This window comes from Dryobates pubescens, chromosome 3 (assembly GCF_014839835.1).
Source record: "Dryobates pubescens isolate bDryPub1 chromosome 3, bDryPub1.pri, whole genome shotgun sequence".
In the NCBI taxonomy this organism is placed as follows: domain Eukaryota; kingdom Metazoa; phylum Chordata; class Aves; order Piciformes; family Picidae; genus Dryobates; species Dryobates pubescens.
This window is the reverse complement of record NC_071614.1, coordinates 19,843,253-19,863,625: the sequence shown is the minus strand read 5'-3', so window position 1 is coordinate 19,863,625 and position 20,373 is coordinate 19,843,253. Positions and strand designations below refer to the sequence as shown.

Here is a 20,373-nt window from a genome sequence, read left to right as displayed (position 1 = left end):
GGATGGGTGACTCCTCCACTTCCCTGGGCAGCCTGTTCCAGAGCCTGGCAAGCCTTCCAGTGAAGAAATGTTTCTTAATGTCCAGCCTAAACCTCCCCTTGTGGTGAACTCGAGGCCATTTCCTCTTTCACTTGCTACTTGGAAGAACAGACCAACACCCACCTCACTACAACATGTAGTGAGGTGTTGCTGTCCTCTCTCTCCCTGGATCTGGGTTTGATTTAACAATAGGTTGTTGACTTGATTGAAAAATCAAAGCTGGGGTCAGAGTTGGTGATGTTCAGCTTAAGTTCAGTGTATCTGGTCTGAGAGTTACTTGGCTAAACTGAAGTGTACAGGGCAACTTCAGCCTTTGTCCTGTAGAGGTTGATTCCAGCAGCTTTCCTCAGTTGTGTAAGGATGGCTCATCAGGAAAACTCTCTTCATAGGAAGTGGATTTGAAGCTGGATTGTAAACTGCTGGGACAACGCCTCTGTGGTAGGCTGCTTCCCAAACAGGACTTGCACAGCCGCTCCCCTCTGAAGTGTGACACCCTTGAGTGGAGCCTGGTTACAGGACTGCTGGATAATCTAGTTAATAGGGTTATGATGCCAAAGGAGATGCTTATCACCACTTCTGAGTGTATCCTGCAGGATGTGAAGGCCTGAAAATTAGGAATGGTGGTTTTAGTCCCCTGCTAAACCAGAGAAAACAACCTTCAAAACAGAACCCACATAAACCCTCACACATGGAAGGATGAGATAGCAGCTGGGTAGGGGACAGAAGATGTCTGAGCCAAATGCAGGAGGCTAGCTGAGGTGAGGTCTCATGCCCTAATTGTGGCTGGGAGACCTAGATCTATTTAGCCTGGAGAAGAGAGGAGATCTGATCAATGCTCATCAAGATCTAAAGGGCAGGGATCAAGAAGATGGAGACAGACTCATTTCTGTTGCGCCCAGTAACAGGACAAGGAGCAACAGGCACAAACTGGAACACAAAGTTCCACGCAAATATGAGGAAGAACTTCTTTCCTTTAAGGGTGATGGACCACTTGGAAGAGGCTGCCCAGGGAGTTTGTGGACTCTCTGGAGAGATTCCAAACCTGCCTGGATGTGATCTTGTGCAACCTGCTCTGGGTGACCCTGCTATAGCAGGAGAGGGTGGACTAGATTGTCTCCAGAGGTCCCTTCCAGGCTGTACTATGCTGGGATTCTGTGATAGTAAAGGCCTGGGAATGAGGCATTGTATTTCCAGTGCCCTTCTAAACCAAACAAATTTCACAAAACAAACAAAAAGCCAAAACCAGTTCCAAAAAGGTGAAACTTGATGGTGGTTGAGTATCTTTAGGGAATAGAATCATTTCAGTTGGAAGGGACCTTTAAAATCATCAAGTCAAATCATTAACCCAGCACAGCCAAGTCCACCTCTAAACCATGCCCCTCAGCACCACAGCTAAATGCCTTTCAAATCACTCCAGGGATGGCGACTCCACTTCTCTGGGAATCCTGTTCCAGGGCTTGACAACCTTTTTGGTGATGAAAAGCTTTCCTTAAAACCGACACAAACCCTTCCTGGCACAACATGGGGCAGTTTCCTCTTGTCCTATTGCTTATTACTTGAGAGAAGGCACTGACCCTCAGCTTGCTTCAACCTGCTTTCAGGTAGTTGCAGAGAGTGGTAAGGTCTCCCTAAGCCTTTTTCCCACCAGGCTGAGCAATCCCACTCAGTTTCTTCAGGAGTTCCTCATCAGACTTGTACTCTATACCCTTCACCAGCTTCATTGCCCTTCTCTGGACATGCTCCGGCACCTCAGTGTCCTTTGTTATACATTACACAGAACATGATCTTAAATATGGAACTATATTCTATTGTAAGAATAGAATAGGTTGGACAGGTTGGACTTGATGATCTCAAAGGTCTTTTCCAACCTGGTTAATTCTATTCTATGCTATGCTATGCTATGCTATGCTATGCTATGCTATGCTATGCTATTGCTATTGCTATTGCTATTCCTATTCCTATTCTATTCTACTTCTAGTTGAATTGAGAGGGCCAAAAATGAACCCAGTATATGAGGTGTGGCCTCATCAGTGCTGAGTACAGGGAGATGGTCACTTCTCTACTGCTGGCCAAGGTACTTCTGATCCAAGCCAGGATGCTGTTGGTTTTCTTGGCCACCTGAGCACACTGATGGCTGAGTGGAACACAGGTTGCTGAGTGAGGTTTCATTCTGACTCACTGGGATGACCCTGCTGACAAAGGTGACTCCAGAGAAGCCTCAGGGGGGAAAAGGGCAGAAGGTGATGTAAACAAATGCAGGCTCGTCTGAGGGGGCTGCTTATACCCCAGGGGCTACACCCGAGGCTGGGGTTGGAAAAGCAGCTGTGGAGCAGAGCTGGAGGTCTCGGGAGCCAGGCAAGTGACCTCCCCAGCACCCCCACGAGCCAGAGGGGCTGTCCCCAGCAGCCTCCGCTGTGCGTGGGCCCCCCGCTCCTCCAGCCACCGCCTTCCCGCTCCGCGTGTGCCCACGGGCTCCGCCACCCAATCGGCGCCCGCCAGCTGCCGTCACACCAGCCCTGCCGCCTTTCTATTGGTTGACGCTCCCCTGGTGCGAGCGCACTTCAACCAATAAGCGGCCCATCCGGCCCACCGAGCGATGGGACGAGCAAGCTGACTGGCTGAGGGGCGGAGCAGAGGCGGCCGCACCCGAGTACGGTTAAGCACCGGGTGACGGCGGACAGGTCGGATGCGGGGGGATGAACGTGGCCCCCATGGAGCTACTAAGGAAATGGCTTGGCCATCCCGAGGAGATCTACAACCTGCTGCGGTTCAAAATGGGCGGCTACCGGGTCGTCATGCCGCGGATCGACCAGGTGAGGGGTCCGGGAGGCGGTAACGTGGGATGCGCTTCGTGGTCACCGTCGATGGGGCAGTGCACTGTGCCATGGGGGGTCTGTTATTATCCTGCGCGGCTGCGGCGTTGCCAGGGATGAGCGCTGCACGGTCTCACCGTGCGTAGCACCAGCCCGGTGTTAAGCCGAGGGCAGCACCGGCTCGGGCGTCTCATTCATCTCACTGGGCGATGGCTTCCCGAGTAATTAATGCGGGTCTGTCCTTACCATGCCTCGCTCGGGGCCCCTACCCTGCGTGCATTGCCCTGGCTCCGAGTGATACCCCGAACCCCGGTGCTTTGCGTGCGTTGCACCAGCTCCGAGCGTTGCACAACCCCCGGCGTTTTGCATGAAGCCGGCTTCATGCTTCCCGTTCATTGCACGGCTCCGGGTATCACACGGGCCCGGTGCTTTGACCCCGCTTCTCGTTTCCCGTGCATTGCATGGGGCCGGTACCCGTTGTGCATCGCACCGTCGCGGGGCGCTGCGCGGTCCTGATGCTCTGCACCGGTTTCATGCTTCCCATTCATTGCACGGCTCTGGGTATCGCACGGGCCCGGTGCTTTGACCCCGCTTCTCGTTTCCCGTGCATTGCATGGGGCCGGTACCCGTTGTGCATCGCACCGTCTCTGGGCGCTGCACGGTCCTGATGCCCTGCACCGGCTTCATGCTTCCGGGTATCGCACTGGCCCGGTGCCTTGCATCGGTTCCGAGCGATGTACCGTCCCAGTGCCTCCCACAGGCTTCATGCTTCCCGTGCATGCTTCCAGTGCCTCCCGTGCCCAGCCCCTCCGCGGGCACTGTCCGGCCCCAGGGCGGTCCCCGCTCGGGTTAAGGGGGCGGGCGGCGGGCGGGCTGGGATGGGCCGGGACGGGGGGGGGCGGAGCGGGCCGTAGCCCCCCATGGCGGCCAGCACCAAAGCCGTGTCCCTCTTCAAGCGGACGCTGGCCTTTTCGCCACATCGAGGGTCCCCTAGGGCCTTGGGGCGGCTGCGAAGCGGCGGGCGGGGGGTTCGGCAGCCGGGTGTCCCCACGGCCCCCGCTCCGGCCGCATCCCCTCGCCTTCAGCCGCCACCCTGCACCCCAATGTGCCTGCAGGACTCGCTGGGAGGAGGCCTCCGAACCTGTTACCGGTACCTCAACCAGACCAGCCGAAGCTTCGCCTCTGTCATTCAGGCCCTGGACGGAGAGCTGCGGTGAGTTGTGGAGGGCTGGGGATTGCAGTGGTCCCCCAACACCAAGGCTCCTTGGGAGGTGGCAGGTGCAGTTGGGCCCCTGACAGTGGGGTGCCCTGTCAGAGCTGGCCAGAAGATGGCCCATGTAGTGCCCCCCTTATGCTACCTTTCTTCAGCTGAGCTACTGGGAAGTGCAGCAGCTCTCCGGGGTACTGGGTGAGGTGGCTGGGAGACCCTCGGTGCGGTCCCAGCCCATGCAGCTGGACGTGAGGTTTTTCAGGTCCTAGCTGAGTGGGAGTAATTTGTGCCCCCTCCCTGGGCTGGGTTTCTTGGCTGAGCAGGCCTGAGAATGGGCACTACAGCTTCTTGGCCAGTCCAGCACAGTTCCTGGCCATGTGCTATTTGTGACACCTTGAGAATGTGTCCCAGCAGTGCCAAGCCTGGCTCTGGATTTCGGGCTGGCTGGAGGGAGGAGGTGAGCAAATACCCAGGGCTGACTGAGAGTCTAGACCCTGCCTGGAAAGTGCTTTTGGAAACAGCTGCCTCCAGACCTATGGGGATCATCAGAGGGAGTTTGCTGCACCCTTGTTTTTTTTTCTGCTGCTCAGATTTTGCTGACCTGTGCAGGAAAGCTTTAGATGGCACAGAGCTTGAGCTGGCCTGGGGCCTCATGCAGATAGTGTATGCTCTGTCTAAATCCTTATATCCATAAGGTAATCGCTGATTTCAGCACGTAGATGCCTCCAGTGAATCTTAAAATGGGCTAACTGTCAAAACTGGGGCTTCCCAGAAGCTGCAGCAGGCACATCCAGGGCTGTGGTTGTGACTCCAGTTGCAGGCACCAGCCTGAACACTGGGTTATCTGTTGAGCCCTGGCTTGGCAGTTGGGCTGTTGCCTTGTAGCTGGCACCCAGCATTTATGAAATGTTCTGCAGCCTGTTTTACAGGAAAGGCAAAGAAATTCAGCAGCTTGGCTGGGGTTGTGTGGAAAGGTGCAAAGTAGAGCCAAGAATGAAACTTCATTTTTGTGTGTGTGTGTTTGTTTCCATATTAGCTAATGTAAAAAAATTAAGAAGGAAAAAGAAGAGGTCAGTCAATAAAACACATTGAAACCTGTTAGCAGGGTCTGCATGTGGTGTGCTTGCTTTGATCTGTGTGCAGTTAACTTTTTTTTTTGGCTGCTCTTTAATCCTTGCATTGCAGCTTGCTCCAATCAGCAAGGCTCCCATCCTGCAGGGCACAGAAATTCTGCCTGGTATCCTAAAAATGCTATTGCTGGATTATTGCAGCCTAGAACTGCACAGGGATCTCTGTACTGGAGCAGGAGAAAGCCATTTTCAAAGCACAGTGGCCCTGCTGAAGAGTTCAGGGACCAAAGAGGAAAATAAAAACCATGGAATGATTTGGGCTGGAAGGGACCTTTAAAGGTCATTGGGTTCAACCCCCTCTGCACTGAGCAGAGACATCTTCAACTAGATCAGGTTGCTCAGAGCTCCATCCAACCTGATCTGGAATGTTTCCAGAGATGGGGCATCTAACACCTCTCTGGGCAACCTGGGTCAGTGTTTCACCACCTTAATCATAAACAGTTCTGTTTATGATGAGGTTTATGATGAGGTTAATGATCTCCCCTCTTTCTGTTTAAAACCTTCTCCCCTTGTCCTGTCACAACAGGCCTTGCTAAAATGTCTGTCCTCATACTTCTCATAGGTTCCTTTAAACACTGAAAGGCTGCAGTAAGGTCTCCCTGGAGCCTTCTCTTCCCCAGGTTGAACAGCCTCAGCTGTCTCATGGGCTTTCTTCACAGGGTAAATAAAAAGAGAACACAGAAACAGAGCAGTGAGCTTAGGAATGGATTGATGGCATCAAAGAAGTGCTTCCACTGGTGTTAACCTCTTTAGGGAGGTTAAACTGAACCCCTCTGGTTATAGACTGCTTCATGTTTGCTTGTTGCTTGAAGGAACTGCTGGTTCCAAGGATTCAAGCATTAAAACTACCACAGTGTGCTGAGATACAAATACTGCTCCCAAGTGTGGTGTCCTATGCCACAGCTTGGTCCCCTCTCCTGCTGCAGCTTCTTTGGGGTGAAATCTCCTGTTAGCAGGCTGGGGATGCATGAAGCTCTCACTGGTTCACATCCCTGTTCCTGGGAGAGTTCCCAAGGACTGCTGGAAAATGGAGAGTTAGGTAAGTACTAGGAGCAGTGCTTCCCAGGCCAGAGTATTGGTAGTTGAGCTAAACTGTTTGCTTCCTTCTTGCTTATTATTTTTGGCCCCATAAACTGTTTTTCTGGCTAGGACCATGTCCAGGCCATTGCTACGTGGTTAGGGCATATTTGTGGAAGGTTGGAAGAAAACTGCAGCTAAGCCAACATCTTGAGTCTTGGTAGTGGAGAGGAGTTATGAGCCAACATCCTAACTCCTGTCCTGCTGGTGGAGACAAGCCTTCTGCTGCCAGCCACATGGTCCTGCCTGCCTCTTTGACCCTTCAGGATCAATTCCTGCAGGTCCTGCTGCTTTGTGGAAAGAAAGAATGTGGTGGCAAAAAGACAGCTTCTTATCCCAGGTGCTGCGTGAGCCTACCAGGGGCAAGGCTTTGCTTGACCTCCTCTTCACCAACAGGGAAGGGCTGGTGGGTGATGTGGTGGTCGGAGGCTGTTTAGGGGCCAGTGACCATGAAATAATAGAATTTTCAGTATTCAGTCAAGCTAAGAGGGCCAGCAAGAAGACCTCCACTCTGGACTTCCGGAGGGCGGACTTCAGGTTGCTCAAGGAAACAATTCAGAGGGTTCCTTGGGAGAAAGCCCTTAAAAATAAAGGGGTCCAGGAGGGCTGGACCTGCTTCAAGAAAGAGCTGATGAAGGCTCAGGAGCAGGCTGTGCCAATGTGCCGGAAGAGGAGCCGCCGGGGCAGACGGCCAGCCTGGCTGTGTAATGAACTTTTAATTGAACTAAGGGAAAAAAAGAGGGTGTATCATCTTTGGAAGAAAGGTGAGGCAACCCATGGAATGTTTAAAGAGGTTGCTAGGGCATGTAGGAGGAAAATTAGGGAGGCAAAAGCATATTTGGAAGTTAAACTGGCCTCTGATGTGAAGGACAACAAAAAGTCCTTCTATAAATATATTAATAGCAAGAGGAAGGGCAGGGACAACCTCCACTCCTTGGTTGACATAGAAGGAAATGTTGTAACACAGGATGAGGAAAAGGCAGAGGTACTTAACACCTTCTTTACCTCAGTTTTTACTACCTGGAAAGAACGTCTACCAGACAGCTGGCCTGCAGAACTGGCAGAGGGAGCCAGGGAGCTGCATGGTTTCCCTTTGTTCCATGAGCAAGTGATAGGAGCTCTCCTCAGCAGCTTGGACCCCCACAAGTCCATGGGACCAGATGGGATCCATCCTAGGGTGCTGAGAGAGCTGGCAGATGAGCTGGCCAAACCACTCTCCATTATTTTTCATCAGTCCTGGCTCACTGGAGAGATCCCACATGACTGGAAGCTGGCCAACGTGGTACCCATCCACAAGAAGGGCCGGTTGGATGAGCCAGGGAATTACAGGCCTGTCAGCCTGACCTCAGTGCCAGGAAAGATTATGGAGCAGGTCATCCTGAGTGCAATCACACAACACTTAGAGGATGGCCAAGGGATCAGGCCCAGCCAGCATGGGTTTAGGAAGGGCAGGTCCTGCCTGACCAACCTGATCTCCTTCTATGATCAGGTGACCCGCCTGGTGGATGTGGGGAGGCCTGTGGATGTAGTCTACCTGGACCTCAGCAAGGCCTTTGACACCGTTCCCCATAGCAAGCTCCTGGCCAAGCTGTCAGCCCATGGCTTGGATGGGACCACACTGCGATGGGTTAGGAACTGGCTGGAGGGCCGAGCCCAGAGAGTGGTAGTGAATGGTGCCACATCCAGCTGGCAGCCAGTCACCAGTGGTGTGCCCCAGGGATCAGTGCTGGGCCCCATGCTCTTTAACATCTTTATTGATGATCTGGACGAGGGCATCGAGTCCATCATCAGTAAATTTGCTGACGACACCAAGCTGGGCGCAGGAGTTGATCTGCTGGAGGGTAGAGAGGCTCTGCAGAGGGACCTCGACAGGCTGGGCAGTTGGGCAGAGTCCAACGGCATGAGATTTAACACATCCAAGTGCCGGGTTCTGCACATTGGCCACAGCAACCCCATGCAGAGCTACAGGCTGGGGTCAGAGTGGCTGGAGAGCAGTCAGGCTGAGAGGGACCTGGGGGTGCTGGTCGACGGTAGACTGAACATGAGCCTGCAGTGTGCCCAGGCAGCTAAGAGGGCCAATGGCATCCTGGCCTGCATCAGGAACAGTGTGGCCAGCAGGAGCAGGGAGGTCATTCTGCCCCTGTACACTGCACTGGTTAGGCCGCACCTCGAGTACTGTGTCCAGTTCTGGGCCCCTCAGTTTAGGAAGGATGTTGACTTGCTGGAACGAGTCCAGAGAAGAGCAACAAAGTTGGTGAGGGGTTTGGAACACAAGCCCTACGAGGAGAGGCTGAGGGAGCTGGGGTTGCTTAGCCTGGAGAAGAGGAGACTCAGGGGTGACCTTATTACTCTCTACAACTACCTGAAGGGAGGTTGTAGACAGACAGATGTTGGTCTCTTCTCCCAGGCAAGCAGTACCAGAACAAGAGGACACAGTCTCAGGCTGCGCCAGGGGAGGTTCAGGCTGGATGTTAGAAAAAAGTTCTATACAGAAAGAGTGATTGCACATTGGAATGGGCTGCCTGGGGAGGTGGTGGAGTCGCCATCACTGGAGGTTTTTAGGAGAAGACTTGACAGGGTGCTTGGTGCTGTGGGTTAGTTGCTTGGGCGGTGTTGGATTGGTGATGGGTTGGACGCGATGATCTTGAAGGTCTCTTCCAACCTGGTTTATTCTATGTATTCTATGTATTCTATGTAAAGGAGAAAAGAGACCACTTTGGGAAGGGGGGAACCACAGCCAGGACAGGACTGGAGATTGAGCCCTGAGATGAAACCAGGCTTGCTCACAGTTGTGTGAAGGGGAGGTCATGTTGGAGTGGCCTCTTCCCAGCATCATCACACACATTCTCTGGTGAAGAGTGTGTGGATTTGGTTGGCCTCTGGCATCCCCATGGATCTCAGCTTGGAGACCAGCTGGTGCCTAGGAATCATACAGAGAAATGGGGAGCTGCAGACAGACCATGCTCACTGCACAGTTTTTTTTGTGATGATGATGGGTTGGAAGGGACCTTTAAAGGTCATCTAGTCCAAACACCCTGCAGTGAGCAGGGGCATCTTCAACTAGATCAGGTTGCTTAGAGCCCCATCCACCCTGACTGGGAATGTTGCCAGGAATAGGTCACTTACCACCTTTCTGGGCAACTTGTGGCAGTGTTTCACCACTCTCATCACCAAAATTCCTTTGATTTGCCCAAACTGCCACAGAGCTGAATTCAGTGTGTGATGGAAGTTGGGGATGCACTTAAGGTTTGGATGCATAGGTGAGAATAGATCTACTGAGGGAGTTGGGGCTGTTCAGTCTGGAGAAGAGAAGGCTCCCAGGAGACCTAATTGTGGCCTTCCAGTATCTGAAGGGGGACTACAAGAAAGCTGGGGAGGGACTTTTGAGGGTGTCAGGAAGTGGGGACTAGGGAGACTAGGACTAGGCGAAATGGACCAAAACTAGAAATGAGTAGATTCAGATTGGATGTTAGAAAGAAGTTCTTCCCCATGAGGGTGGTGAGACACTGGCACAGGTTGCCCAGGGAGGTGGTGGAAGCCTCATCCCTGGAGGTTTTTCAGGACAGGCTGGATGTGGCTCTGAGCAACCTGATCTAGTGTGAGGTGTCCTTGACCATGACAGGGGGGTTGGAACTAGATGGTCCTTGAGGTCCCTTCCAACCCTAACAGTTCTATGATACCATGATCTAAATTGTTTTAACTATGCTGGGCTCTGGAGTTAGTGACAGCCCTTCCTTGGGCACGGTGTCAATGTGGGAGGTGCTTCTGGGATGGCATTGCAGGTTCTGCACAGGTAATTAGTGATGACAGAACAAGAGGAAATGGCCTCAAGCTAAGACTGGGTGGGTTTAGGCTGGACATTAGGAAACATTTTTTCCCAGCAAGAGTGGGCAGGCATTGGAAGGTGCTGCCCAGGGAGGTGGTGGAGTCACCAGCCCTGGATGTGTTTAAAGGTGGTTTGGATGTGGCGCTTGGGGATGTGGTTTAGGGGTGACCCTTGCAGAGCAGGGCTATTGGTTGGGCTTGGTGATCCTGAGGGTCTCTTCCAACCTGAATATTTCTGTGTCATTCTGTTCTGCTCTGCCTTCCTTGGCTGCTGCTGAAAGGGAAGTCGTGGGCACCGGCAGTGTGTTGGCTGAACAGATGCCCGGAATGGAAAAACTCAGTGGTGCGGAGGAACAGGAGGGCACAAGATAGCTGCTTGTGAACACTCACATGTGTGGTTTGACAGAGGCCCTAAATACCCTGCAATTAAGGCAAAAAAATGCCCAATGGAACAGTATTGGCTGCAAGAGCCAGTCAGTTTTCCCTGGCTGCTTAATCACCGCTTGCACACGTTGTCATCCTAGGAGAGCCACGCTCTTGCCTGCTAATTAGCATGTCAGCAGTCCAAGCTCATTTCCATTTCTCAAGCAGTTCACGAGCTCATCATCTCCTCAAAGTATCACTGTGCTCATTTTAGAGCTGGAAGATTATTTTAGATAAATCCTAGAGTCTGAGCTGGTATTTCTTGACACCAGTGCTGACTTTTGTGCTTCAGCTGCAGAAATGTGGAGCCCGGGTGGGGAAGGCAGGAGTGGTGTGAGAAGCAGCTCTTCTCCAGCAGCTTTCCACTGGTGGGCTGGGACATGTGGGCTGGCTCCAGTGATTTGTGCCTGGAGATAAAAAACTATGAGGTAGTTTTGGCTTTGTCTGCCAGTCCTAATATTCCTGTGGCCCAGTAAGGCAGCCTCTTACTCCCCCACAAAGAGGATAAAAGGGTGCTGGGTGTGGAGAAGGGGAAGTGACAGGGAAAGTACCTTTTCCCCTTCCTTATTTTGCATCTGCTTTTTCCAATAAGCTGAACCCTGGATCTAATTGAAGATGTCCTTGCTCTCAGCAGGGGGGGTTGAACTAGGTGACCTTTTAAGGCCCCTTCCACTTCAAACTATTACACCATCACTGGAGGTGTTTTAAAAGAGACTGGATGAGGCACTTGGTGCCATGGTTTAGTTGATTAGATGGTGTTGGGTGACAGGTTGGACTTCATGATCTTGAAGGTCTTTTCCAACCTGGTTAATTTTGTATGTCCCCCTACATACCCTCAGTATGCTACAGCAGCAAATAGTAGAGGATGGTTTCTATAAATCCTGGAGTTGGAGGTGGTTTGATCTGATAGAGGAGGGACTGGATGTGAGCATCCCTTGTCTCTAAACTTCAGGAGATACAGGGATACAATGGTGGGAATGGAGAAGGCTTCTGCATCACCACTTTTGGTGGCTGAAGTACTGTCATCACTTGAAACACAGAAGCAAATTGTGTTGAAAGTTGTTGTATCTTCCAAGGTATCAACAACCCTGTGGTGTCAGTGTGTGCCATGTGGAGCCGGAAGCACATCTGCTGAGGGCTGTGTGGTTAATCTAAACTCTTTGTCCTGCCTAACAGGTGAGCCCAAGTAAGGGAGGGGACGATAGGTTAGGATAGGATAGGATAGGATAGGATAGGATAGGATAGGATAGGATAGGATAGGATAGGATAGGATAGGATAGGATAGGATAAATAGAGTAGAGTAGAATAGAGTAGAGTAGAGTAGAGTAGAATATAATAGAATAGAATAGAATAGAATAGAATTAACCAGGTTGGAGGAGACCTTTGAGATTATCGAGTCCAACCTATCACCCAACACCATCTCATAAACTAAACCATGGCACCAAGCACCCCATCCAGTCTCTTCCTGAACACCTCCAGGGATGGTGACTCCACCACCTCCCTGGGCAGCACATTCCAATCTCTCTTTCTGTGAAGAACTTCTTTCTAGCATCCTAAACCTCCCCTGGTGCAGCTTGAGACTGTGTCCTCTTGTTCTGGTGCTGGTTGCCTGGGAGAAGAGACCAACCCCCACCTGGCTACAACCTCCCTTTAGGTAGTTGTAGAGAGCAAGAAGGTCTCCCCTGAGCAGGCTAAGCAACCCCAGCTCCCTCAGCCTCTCCTCACAGGGCTGTGCTCCAACCCCCTCCCCAGCTTGGTTGCCCTTTGTTGGTTTGTTACCCTTTGTTGGTTTTTTTTTCTCCCCTTCCAGCCATGCTGTCTGCATCTTCTACCTGGTTCTCCGTGCCCTGGACACTATAGAGGATGACATGACCATCAGCTTAGATGTGAAGGTCCCAATGCTGCATGAGTTCCACTCCTATCTCTATCAACCGGAGTGGAAATACACAGAGAGCAAGGAGAAGGACCGGCAGGTGCTCGAGGACTTCCCAACGGTAAGGCATCTGCCTCCTTGCTCCAGCTGCCTTCTGTCACCTCTGTGGACATGCCTGTCTCTCTGTGTTACACCTGAGCTCATTCAGTCCCTGGTGAGCCTGTAGCTTTTTGAAGCACCTGCAGTGCTGGGGTGAGAAAGACAAATCTTGTGCAAGGCTCTCTCCAGAGATAACCTGGCTGTGGAAAAGTGCCAGCTCTAAAAAAAAATGGCTTTTTATCAGTGAATGACTGTGGTCTTGGGAAGAGAAGTAGGGATTTGTTGCCCAACCATGTGTGTTCCCTGGGATGGGTGCCCTCTGACCCCTACAGATAGGGAGAGGAGGAAAGCTTATCTGGGATGTGGCTTACGGAGGGACCAGCGTTGGCAGTGGTCCTGCAGGGCCTGCTCTAGAGCTGCAGGATTCTGTCTGCAGGTCTGTGATGTGCATGCCAGACAAAAAGCAGCCTTGCTGCTACTAGCAACACTGCCCAAAGCCTTACTGCTCTAAGCATCCTTCTCAAGTAGCTTATTACTTCTAAGGATCCTTTTGCAAAGATGCTGAGGGGTCTGGAACATCTTTTCTTACAAGGAAAGCCTGAAAGACTTGGGGCTGTTTAGACTGGAGAAGGCTGAGAGGGGATCTTCTTGATGCTTAGCAAAATCTATAGGACAGGTGGCAGGAGGATGGGGCCAGACTCTTCTCAGTGGTGCCCAGTGACAGGACAAGCAGCAACAGGCACAAACTGGAACACAGGGCATTCCATCTGAACGTGTGGAGCCCGAGCTGGAGAGGGCTCAGGAGAACAGAGCACCTCCCTGCCTTTCCCCATGGCTGTCAAGAGGGCTCTTACAAATTACAACAAAACCAGGCCTGTGCACCAGGCATAGCTAGTTTTGTCCTGCAGCTCCAAGGCCACAGAGCCTTCCCAAAGATACTGCTGTGTATGATCTCAGGCCAGACACCAGACCATTTAGACTGGGAACAGGCTGAGCCTGTGCTTTAAGGGCCTTGAAACAGCTCTGGCTGTGGGAGTTGTCCTAGATCTCCAGCCAGGGGAGGATAGAAGCCAGGTGAACAGGCATTTTCTGATCTCTTAATAAATACTGAGCTCTGCTCTTCTGGTGATGTCTCTGTGTTTCCTGGTGGTGGTTTGTGCTGCAGATCTCCATGGAGTTCAGGAATCTGTCAAAGGTCTATCAGGATGTGATCTCAGATGTTTGCCACAAGATGGGCGTTGGGATGGCAGAGTTCTTGGAGAAGAAGGTGGACTCTGAGCTTGAGTGGGACAGGGTAAGTCAGCCTGGACAGAGGAGTGGACTGAACCTGAGCAGGGCCTGCCTTGTCTGTGTGCAAGAGGAGAGGGCATCCATGTGGGAAGAAGGCTCAGCTGGATGAGGAAAGGCTGTGTGGGCATGGGAAGGCCTTGAGAGGCTGCTTGGTCCCATGGGCAGCAGGAGGGTGGCACAGGTTGTTGGTGTTGCCCAGTGGCACGTTTTGGGTGACTCACCACATGAACTGTCCCCCTGGGGGTGGTTCAGTTGGCTGCCAGAGGCAGAGAGGCACCTTAGTGGGACACCCTTGGTGAGATGTTTGCTGGGCATGGGAAAGCTGAGACTCCTGGAGGGGAGGGGCTGTGGGAGCTTGCAGAGAACACACTGCCAGTAGCTTCTGAGCATCATTTCTGTAGAGGCCATTGCAGGAAACAGGCAGCTGTGGGTAACTGCTCCTCTTGTCTGTTTTCTGTCCTCTCCCCTCTGGGTGCCCTGCAGTACTGCCACTACGTTGCTGGGCTGGTGGGCATCGGCCTTTCCCGGCTCTTCTCTGCGTCAGAGCTGGAAGATCCAATCGTGGGGCAGGACACAGAGCTGGCCAACTCCATGGGCCTCTTCCTGCAGAAAACCAACATCATACGTGACTACCTGGAGGACCAGCTGGAGGGAAGGGAGTTCTGGCCCCGAGAGGTGAGGGGCGGCGCCGCCTCGGGGTGAGCTGTTCTGCTGTGCCTCGCTCAGGAGCGCACCGAGGCTGAAGGTGCAGTCCTTGCTGCTCTGACACAGTCACTGGCATCCTCTCACTAGAAGGGTGCCTGCTGGGATTTCCTTTGGAATCCCCAAAGCCAGAGGTTGTCCTGCCAGTTGTTGGTGTCCCTTGACAGTCTTTAATACTTTTGCCAGCTGGGGGTTGGTCTCTCCTCCCAGGCAACCAGCACCAGAACAAGAGGACACAGTCTCAAGCTGCACCAGGGGAGGTTTAGGCTGGATGCTAGGAAGAAGTTCTTCACAGAGGGAGTGATTGCCCATTGGAATGTGCTGCCCAGGGAGGTGGTGGAGTCACCACCCCTGCAGGTGTTTAGGAAGAGACTGGATGAGGCACTTGGTGCCATGGTTTAGTTGATGAGATGGTGCTGGATGATAGGTTGGACTCGATGATCTCAAAGGTCATCAAGGCTGTTGTAGGTCTGGTGGTTCTTGTTACTCTCCTAGACTTCAGATACCAGCCTGATGTGTGCCATCTTTCTCTTACCCTGCCTAGAGAAGATGTGGAGATGAGTTCCATGCTTGTTCTTTACAGTCCTTGGTAGGCCACTGTCCTGTCTGCAGCCTTCTTTCCTTTAGCCTAATGATCTCCAAGGTCTTTTCCAACCTGGTCTAGTCTGTCTTCTCCTCCTCTCCTCTTCCTCTCCTCTTCCTCTCCTCTTCCTCTCCTCTTCCTCTCCTCTTCCTCTCCTCTTCCTCTCCTCCTCCTCTCCTCTTCCTCTCCTCTTCCTCTCCTCTTCCTCTCCTCTTCCTCTCCTCTTCCTCTCCTCTTCCTCTCCTCTTCCTCTCCTCCTCCTCTCCTCTTCCTCTCCTCTTCCTCTCCTCTTCCTCTCCTCTTCCTCTCCTCTTCCTCTTCCTCTTCCTCTTCCTCTCCTCTTCCTCTCCTCTCCTCTTCCTCCTTCTCTTCTCTTCCTCTTCTCCCCCAAGCCATCAAGGCTGTTGTGGGTCTCTGGCGGTTCTTGTTACTCTCCTAGACCTCAGAGTGTCGCTGATGTCTCTTCTCTGGCATGAGTGTACCCTCCAAGCTGTGAGTGCTTATCTTGATGTGCAGGTCTGGAGCAGATATGCCAAGAAGCTCTCAGATTTTGCCCAAGCAGAGAACATTGATGTGGCTGTGCAGTGTCTGAATGAGCTCATCACCAACGCCCTCCGCCACGTCCCCGATGTCCTCACCTACTTGTCCCGCCTGAAGAACCAAAGTGTCTTCAACTTCTGTGCTATCCCCCAGGTGAGTTGTGCTTTCCAGTGGTTCTTCATTGTCTGCATGAGAGGCTGGAGGTGAAGGATGGTGTTAGCCTGTTTTATCCTCCATGACTTTACGAGGAGAGGCTGAGGGAGCTGGGGTTGCTTAGCCTGGAGAAGAGGAGGCTCAGGGGAGACCTTCTTGCTGTCTACAACTACCTGAAGGGAGGTTGTAGCCAGGTGGGGGTTGGTCTCTTCTCCCAGGCAACCAGCACCAGAACAAGAGGACACAGTCTCAAGCTGTGCCAGGGGAAGTTTAGGCTCAAGGTGAGGAGGAGAAAGTTCTTCACAGAGAGGGTTCTTAGCTGTTGGAATGTGCTGCCCAGGGAGGTGGTGGAGTCACCATCCCTGGAGGTGTTCAAGAGGGGACTGGACGTGGCACTTGGTGCCATGGTTTAGTAGTCATGAGGTGTTGGGTGACAGGTTGGACTTGGTGAGCTCTGAAGTCTCTTTCAACCTTATTGATTCTATGATTCTATGACTCCTGTCTCTTCCTTCTTTCCTGGTCCTGCCTTTTCTGCTCTCAGTGAGGCAGTGGCTTCACTCTGAAGTGTTTTGCCATGGATTTCACTAGGGCCAAGGTTCCTCCTTGTGGTGGGTTGAAATTTCCCCCCCAACAGTAACTTCTTCAGACCAGCCCAGTTGGAAAGCTGTATTTAGAGGCAACCAGCACCAGAACAAGAGGACAGAGTCTCAAGCTGTGCCAGGGGAGGTTTGGGCTGGATGTTAGGAAGAAGTTCTTCACAGAAAGAGAGATTGGCCATTGGAATGTGCTGCCCAGGGAGGTGGTGGAGTCACCATCACTGGGGGTGTTTAGGAAGAGACTGGATGGGGTGCTTGGTGCCATGGTTTCGTTGCTGAGATGGTGTTGGGTGATAGGTTGGACTTGATCATCTCAAAGGTCTCTTCCAACCTGGTCTGGTCTATTCTATTCTATTCTATTCTATTCTATTCTATTCTATTCTATTCTATTCTATTACATTCTATTCCATTCCATTATACTCTATTCTATTCTATTCTATCCTATCCTATTTACATTTTACTCCTTTTCTGTTCACGATCTGTGATGAAAAAAATGTTAAAGGCATAGCCTAAAACTACCACACTCCTTTGGCAAGCTCCTGACAGTGCAGTAAGAGCTGTTGGTGTTCCTCCTTAGGTGATGGCTATTGCCACGCTGGCTGCCTGCTATAACAACAAGCAGGTGTTCAGGGGGGTCGTGAAGATCAGGAAGGGCCAAGCTGTCACTCTAATGATGGATGCCACAAGCATACAAGCTGTCAAAGCCATCATGTACCAGTATGTGGAAGAGGTATGTTGGACAATTTGCTTTGAGTCATTTCTGGCTGTTCCCATCCTCATTGCAGGGGTGGAATTGGGAAGACATGTGAGTGTGTTATTCCTTTCCTTGTATCTCTTAAGTTGAGTGGTGGCAGGGCACGGTGACCCTGATGTGGTTTTGACTTGGACCAAACTGAGTGCTTGAAGGTGCCATTGGTCTGTGCCTATCCTAAGAAGCAGAGACCATGAGAAGGTCAACATGAGCCAGCAGTGTGCACTTGCAGCCCAGAAAGCAAATCACATCCTGGGCTGCATCTAGAGAAGCATAGCCAGCAGGTTGAGGGTGGTGATTCTCCCCCTCTGCTCTGCTCTGGTGAGACCACACCTGGAGTACTGCGTCCAGTTCTGGAGCCTCTGTTACAGGAAGGATCTGGAGGTGCTGGAACGTGTCCAGAGAAGGGCCATGAGGGTGATCAGAGGGCTGGAGCTCAGACTGAGGGAGTTGGGGCTGTTCAGTCTGGAGAAGAGAAGGCTCCAGGAGACCTTCTTGTGGCCTTCCAGTATCTGAAGGGGGCTACAAGAAAGCTGGGGAGGGACTTCTGAGGGGGTCAGGGGGTGATAGGACTGGGGGGAATGGAACAAAGCTAGAAATGGGTAGGTTCAGATTGGATGTTAGGAAGAAGTTGTTCCCCATGAGGGTGGTGAGAGACTGACAGGTTGCCCAGGGAGGTGGTGGAAGCCTCATCCCTGGAGGTTTTTGCAGCCAGGCTGGATGTGGCTGTGAGCGACCTGCTGTAGTGTGAGGTGTCCCTGGCCATGGCAGGGGGGTTGGAACTGGCTGATCCTTGAGGTCCCTTCCAACCCTGACAATTCTATGGTTCTGTGCTACCCCAAATCATGGTTAGTAGAGCTGCCTTTGCAGGCTGGCCAACCCCATGGCAAGGGCCAGTGACACCTTAACTCAGGGGCTCTGCTTCTGCAGGTCTTACTTCTCCACAAGAGTATTAGGACCTCAGACTGGGTTTGCAGCCCATGAAAATATAACCACAAAGATCATGGGGTTAGCTGATGAAGGTGGCTATTTCCTGCCCATCACACCAGCTTCTGATCACACTGGGGTGTCCTCACTGGTTTGGGGTGGGCTGCAGTGAAGATTGCTGGACAAGAGCCCCAGGTTCCAGCAACACCAGTGGTGGCTGAGGGATTGTCTGAGGCTGTGTGGCCTATCTCCCATCATGGGGTGCCCTCAAGAGGCTGCTTGGCTTAATGCACTTCTCAAGGGAAATGGGCCCTGGCCCCATCCAGGCAACCCTTGCAGGTAGTCCTTGCTCCATGGCAGTCCACCACTGAGGTTGCTCTTGAGGCCAGTAGCTGTTAAGGCTTCCTTTTGCATGTAGCCATGCCACGAGGATGCAGCCAGGCTCTTCTCAGTGACTCCCAGTTACAGGGCAAAGGGCAATGGGTGGAAACAGGAGGAAGAATTATTTCACTGTGAGGGTGACAGAGCCCTGGCACAGGCTGCCCAGGGGGGTTGTGGAGTCTTCCTCTCTGGAGATATTCAAGACCCACCTAGATGAGTTCTTGTGTGACCTGGTGTAGGTGATCCTGCTCTGGCAGCAGGGCTGGGCTGGATGATCTCTCAAGGTCCATTCCAGCCCTTAACATTCTGTGATTTGTCTCCACAACCTTGGGTAGGAAGCCTAATCCTTCTGTCTCTCTCTCCAGATCTACCAGAAGATCCCCAGCACAGACCCCTCATCCAACAAGACGCAGCAGATCATCGCCTCCATCCGGGCCATGAGCTTGCCGGGCAGCCCCATGGCCTCCCGCCACCACTACTCCCCCATCTATCTGTCCTGTGCCATGCTCTTGGCTGCCTTAAGCTGGCAGTACCTCAGCACCATCTCCAAGGCCACCGAGGAGTACGTGCAGGCTGGCGAGAACTGAGGGGCAGCGGGCGGGCGGGGGGAGAGCTGGGCGGTGGATGGGCAGCGGAGGCAGGAGGCTCCTCGTCCCCTGCTGGTGGGCATGGACGGGCACCAGGGTGCCACGGGGCCTGGGACAGCGACAAGGACGGGTCTCCGGTGAGCTGCAGCCCAGGGTGATGGTGCAGCGTTGCTGGAGCCTGCCTCTCACCGCCCTTGCCGTCCTCTTGGGTGGTTGCAAACGCCAGTCGGAGTCCTGCTGCTTGAGGTTGAATCGGTGTGCTTCACTTCTTCCCCTCTGCACCACAGACCCAACTGCATCTTGTTTTGGTTTATATAGAAACTCAGTTGCCTCTCCTCTTGCTTGACATTTGAGACACCTTTCCAGCTCAGAGCTGAGCAAAACCTTCTGGGTTTTGCCTCCATCCTCATCCCTGATGCCTCTGGTGAGTGCTTCCTGCTGGAAGGATGCTGCTTCGTCTGGGAGAGGAACATCCTTCCTCGCTCAGGGAAGAAAAGTACTGGCCACTTTCTGGCCCTCAGCCCAGGCTGGTTGATATCCTGGACACAGGCAGAGGCAACCTTCACCTTTCTGTTGTGCTGCAGGCAGCTCCTAGGCTTGAAACGTTAAAGTTGGAGGTGGTGTGCAGCGTGCTCCCAGCTGAAAGCCAGCTCCTGCAGCTCCATGCTCTAGCAGATGGTGTCTGGCACTTGCAAAACTTCTGTGTTTTAGCAGCTGGGGAGGTGGTTCAAAGGAGAAGGGAGTTGCTTGTGTGGCCCCGAGCTCACAACCCTGTGCCTGACTGCTGCAGGGTCTGGGCACTGCCCCACTTCAGCCCAAGACATGGTGCCATGGCAGAGCAGCGTCGTGGCAGCAGTGCCTGGTGCTTCTGCAAAGCTGAGGAAGGAGGATTTGCACCATGCTGTCTTTCATGGGGTGCTTCTGGGGGAGCCTATGTGCACTGGCCGCCCTAAAAAGCAGTGGTGATCCCTGCTGTGGGCTGGGAAAGCTTAAGCCACTGAGAGGTAGTGAGGGCAGCTTTCCCTAGCCCACCTGAAAGCATCAGGGTCAGACTGATGTGCAGACTGGAAGAGCCTTCCACTGCTGTTTATGAAACACATCAGGCTGGACTTCAAGACAAAAGAACACTTTAAAGGCAAGTCCTGTTTCCCTGGAGTAGATTTTTCTTCCCCCTCAAATGCTGCTTTGCCTGTGTGAGGGGAAGGACAGGCCACGTTCAGGTGCAGGGCAAAACTGTCTACCAGGTGCAGTTCAGTGGCCTTCAGAAGGCCAGGCCCATGTGGACAGACTTCTGCAGAAGGAGGATCCCTACTCCACAAGTACCAATGTAAATACTTCTAAGCTGTTGTTCAGAAGAAACTTGTGGTAGCTCCC

General features: G+C 52.6%; 1 protein-coding gene across 1 annotated transcript; it reads left to right on the top strand.

The window, feature by feature from the left end:
• The first annotated feature begins 2,681 nt into the window (after positions 1–2,681).
• FDFT1 (farnesyl-diphosphate farnesyltransferase 1) lies at positions 2,682–19,079 on the top strand. The gene is made up of 8 exons (XM_054179728.1): positions 2,682–2,852; positions 3,968–4,065; positions 12,328–12,511; positions 13,655–13,783; positions 14,263–14,454; positions 15,581–15,757; positions 16,931–17,083; positions 18,778–19,079. Exons 1-8 carry the CDS (start codon positions 2,736–2,738, stop codon positions 18,997–18,999), a joined length of 1,272 nt encoding a protein of 423 aa, XP_054035703.1. The 5' UTR covers positions 2,682–2,735; the 3' UTR covers positions 19,000–19,079.
• Positions 19,080–20,373: the final 1,294 nt, after the last annotated feature.